The sequence below is a fragment of the Colobus angolensis genome, unplaced genomic scaffold, assembly GCF_000951035.1.
Source record: "Colobus angolensis palliatus isolate OR3802 unplaced genomic scaffold, Cang.pa_1.0 Scaffold34, whole genome shotgun sequence".
Classification (NCBI taxonomy): Eukaryota; Metazoa; Chordata; class Mammalia; order Primates; family Cercopithecidae; genus Colobus; species Colobus angolensis.
Window position 1 is genome coordinate 4,798,381 of NW_012116710.1, and position 4,495 is coordinate 4,802,875.

A 4,495-nucleotide genomic window follows, 5' to 3' on the forward strand; every position below is an offset into this window, starting at 1 on the left:
GGCATGTGTGTAAAATGTGAATGTGTAGAGTAGTTTGTGACATAAAATTATTCCTTTTCTTGGCCAGGTGTGGTGGCTCACGCCTGTAATCCCAGCACTTTGGGAGGCCAAGGCAGGTGGATCACCAGAGGTCGGGAGTTTGAGACCAGCCTGACCAACATGGAGAAACCCTGTCTCTACTAAAAATACAAAATTAGCACGCCTATAATCCCAGCTACTCGGGAGGCTGAGGAAGGAGAATTGCTTGAACCCGGGAAGTGGAGGTTGCGGTGAGCCGAGATTGCACCACTGCACTCCAGCCTGGGCAACAAGAGTGAAACTCCGTCTCAAAAAAAAAAACCCAAATCTTCATCACCAGCCCAGCCTCAGCAGTTACTGACCCATGGCTGATCTTGTTTCTTTCTTCCCTCCCTCTCTTTCCCAATTATTTTGAAGCAAATCCTAGACATCCTATCATTTCATCCATAAACTCTTCAATATTTATTTCTAAAAGATACAAACTCTTAAAACATAAGTATCTTGTCATCATACATAAAATAAAAAATTAACGATAATTCCTTATTGTCAAATAAACACATTGTCATCCATGAATGGGCTATAAAATCAATCATCGAGACATAATTTTTTTTTAAATTTTTGATTTTAATTTTTATTTTTAAAGACAAGGTCTTGCTCTCACCCCAGATAGAGTGCAGTGGCACAGTCATTGCTTATTATAGCATCACTCTCCTGGGCTCAAGCTTGCTTTGCACTGTAGCCTCCTGAGTAGCTGGGGCTGCAAGAGTATGCCACCATGTTCAACTAATTTTTTTTTTTTTTTTTTTTTTTATTAGTAGAGACGAGGTCTTGCTGTGTTGCCCAGGCTCATCTTGAACACCTGGGCTCAAGCAGTCCTCCTGCCTTGGCCTGGGAAAGTGCTGAGACTACAGCCGTGAGGCGCTACACTCAGCCTGAGTTGCAACAATATTAAAGGTTAGGTGTCTTAGTCCATTTAGCCTGAATATAACAACATACCTTAGACTGGGTAGTTTATAAGCTAGAGAAATTTATTTCTTCGCAGTTCCAGAAGCCAGGAAGTCCAAGATAAAGGCACCTGCAGGTTCAGTATCTGGTGAGGGCCCCTTTCAAATTCACAGATGGCACCTTCTTGCTGTCACGGTGGAAGAGGTGAACAAGTTCCTTGGGCCTCTTTTTTTTTTTTGAGACAGTCTCACTCTGTCACCCAGGCTGGAGTGCAATGGCGCGATCTTAGCTCACTGCAACCTTCACCTCCCGGGTTCAAGCAATTCTCCTGTGTCAGCCTTCCGAGTAGCTGGGATTACAGGCATGCACCACTGTGTCAGGCCTCTTTTATATGGGCACTAATCCCCTTTATAAGGGTTCTGCCATAGCAATAGTATGGGAAACAATAAAAAGTGTCACAGTGTGCCTCAGTGAGTAAAGATAAGACTATTTTATGAAGCATTGTTTTGGTCATACATGTTTCCCCCACTTTCCAAATTCTCGCCATCCAAATCAGGAACCAAACAGATTCAGTGACATTTTCAGGTAAGTCCTTTACCATCCAAACTCTTACTTCTTGCTATCCACACTCAAGAATGTGACAGATTCGAATTGCAAGGAATATTTGTGTCTATGGGCATGTGTGTAAAATGCGAATGTGTAGAGTAGTTTGTGACATAAAATTATTCCTTTTCTTGGCCAGGTGTGGTGGCTCACGCCTGTAATCCCAGTACTTTGGGAGGCCAAGACGAGTGGATCACTTGAGGTCAGGAGTTCAAGACCAGCCTGGCCAAAATGGTAAAACCATGTCTCTACTAAAAATACCAAAATTAGCCAGGCGTGGTGGCACACACTTGTAATCCCAGCTACTCAGAAGGCTGAGGCAGGAGAATCGCTTGAACCCAGGAGGCAGACATTGCAGTGAGCTGAGATCATGCCGCTGCACTCCAGCCTGGGTGACAGAGTGAGTCTCTGTCTCAAAAATAAATAAATAACGATAAAATAAACAAATACCGCAGCCCAGAGGACATGCCAGTGCCACTCGCAATTCATTGGCCAAAACAAGTCCCAGGGCCCCACCCAACCACCAAGGAGCCAGGAAGTGCAATCCCACTGACCCCAACAAGGAGGGAGGTCGGGGCCTTTGGAGTCATAGCTCATGACCGCCAATGTCTCTGCAAGGTTAGAAGCCACTGGGTCGCATAGCCACATTTCCCCTCCAGAAATCAGGAAGCCGGGCTGGGACCGGGTGCGTGTTCCCCCTTCAGGTCTCCTGCCATCGCCCAGGAAGGTATTAATAGAAGGGAGTCAGCAGGTTTTTGACCTCAAAGCGGGGAAGCTGACCCAGGCAGCTTCTGAGGCTCGATCCTGCCTGTGGCCTGCAGGTGATGACCAACGGCTGGGAGACGGTGGACATGACGCTGCGGCGGAACGGGCTCGGGCAGCTGGGCTTCCACGTGAAGTACGATGGCACGGTGGCCGAGGTCGAGGACTACGGGTTTGCCTGGCAGGCTGGCCTCCGGCAGGGCAGCCGACTGGTGGAGATCTGCAAGGTGGCCGTGGTCACATTGACCCATGACCAGATGATCGACCTGCTGCGCACCTCTGTCACCGTGAAGGTGGTCATCATTCCGCCTTTTGAGGACGGCACACCCCGGAGGTAAGGGCCTCCGCCTTTCAGCCGGGTGGTGGGTGGCAGCTCCCAGATCGCTAGCATGAGACCTCCGTGGCACTGTCACTTGAGGTCCCAATAGAGGGGGGATAGGCAGGCCCCTCTAGGCAGGAATAATGGCAACGGTGACAGGATGGGGAGGGCGCATCTACAGAGCGCTTACTGTATGCCAGTTACTGGTTTAGCCCTTCATATATGCATGATCCCATTTCATCTCCGCAGTTGCCCTGTGAAGGGAGAACCTCATTCTTCCTGTTTTCTACATGGAGCACAGGATGTTAATAGTCGCTTGCCTGTGGGCCCCCCACACTTCATTCATTTGTTCAAAATGTGTTTATTGAGCCCCTACTATGTGCAAGCTCTGTTCAAAGTGACCACAACAAAGTGCCTGCTCCTTTGGGATTTGTGTTCTACAGAGAAAGACAGGCCGTGAAGAAATAGGTGTGTCATACAGGATCAGGTAGTGTGAAGTCTGAGAAGGGAATTAAAGCAGGGTAACGAAGCGGCTGCAGCACAGTGGGAGAGCTGCTTACGAGGCGGGCAGAGAAGGCTCTGTGAGGCTCCATGGGGAGGCAGCCATGTGGTTTTCTGGTCAGCGGGCTCCTGACGGGAGCTGGCCAGGGCAGAGCCTCCCCAGTGTACCTGGGTGGTGCGTTCCTGGAGTGCAGGGAGGCCAGTGTGGCTGCAGCAGAACAAGCAGGAGTGAGAGCTGGGAGAAAGGACAGAGAGGTGACCAGGCAGATGGTGTGGGCTTCATGAGCCATGGGAGAAGCTTAGGTTTTATTCCACGCACAGTGGGAAGCTGGTAGGTGACTTATTTCTTTTGTTTTGTTTTTTTGTTTTGTTTTAAGATGGAGTCTCGCTCTGTCACCCAGGCTGGAGTGCAGTGGCGTGATCTCAACTCACTGCAACCTTCACCTCCTGAGTTCAAGCGATTCTCCTACCTTAGCCTCCCAAGTAGCTGGGACTACGGGCGCGTGCCACCACGCCCAGCTGATTTTTGTATTTTTAGTAGAGACGGAATTTCACCATGTGGCTCAGACTGTCTTGAATTCCTGACCTCAGGTGATCTGCCTGCCTCAGCCTCGCAAAGTGTTGAGCCTCCCCAGGCTGTTTCATTTTTTAATGGAACATCTCAAACATAAAGTGTATTACAAGTATCAAAACATATCATGTACCCCATAAATATATACACCTACTATGTACCCACCAAAATTAAAAAGAAATAAGGCTGGGCGTGGTGGCTCAAGCCTGTAATCCCAGCACTCTGGGAGGCCGAGACGGGCGGATCATGAGGTCGGGAGATCGAGACCATCCTAGCTAACATGGTGAAACCCCGTCTCTACTAAAAAATACAAAAAATTAGCCGGGCGTAGTGGCGGGTGCCTGTAGTCCCAGCTACTCAGGAGGCTGAGGCAGGAGAATGGCATGAACCTAGGAGGCGGAGGTTGCAGTGAGCCGAGATCGCGCCACTGCACTCCAGCCTGGGAGAGAGAGCAAGACTGCATCTCAAAAAAAAGAAAAAAAAGAGAGAAAAGGAAGTATCCTACTGGGGGGAACAAAAGTATACTGGGCCCTCTGAGCACTTACCAACATGCAGCCAGGTTTTCCTTTTTTTGTTGTATTATCTCCATATCCTCTTCCTGCCCCACCTATCACCTTAGATTATCTAAAACAATTCCAGGTCCTGGAATGTGCCTCTATACAATAAAGACCTTTTTTAAAAAATTCCACCTAACAAATTTAGCAGTAATTTCATGTATTTCTTTTTTGTTTGTTTGTGTTTTATTTATTTATTTATTTATTTAATTTTTTTTTTTT

General features: G+C 48.1%; 1 protein-coding gene across 1 annotated transcript in view; it reads left to right on the forward strand.

Moving 5' to 3' along the window:
- SIPA1L3 (signal-induced proliferation-associated 1 like 3) overlaps positions 1–4,495 on the forward strand; it is a 328,322-nt gene that overhangs the window by 236,213 nt on the left and 87,614 nt on the right. The window contains exon 10 of the mRNA XM_011952514.1: positions 2,388–2,662. Coding sequence (XP_011807904.1) covers positions 2,388–2,662 — 275 coding nt within the window. The remainder of the gene's footprint in view (positions 1–2,387; positions 2,663–4,495) is intronic.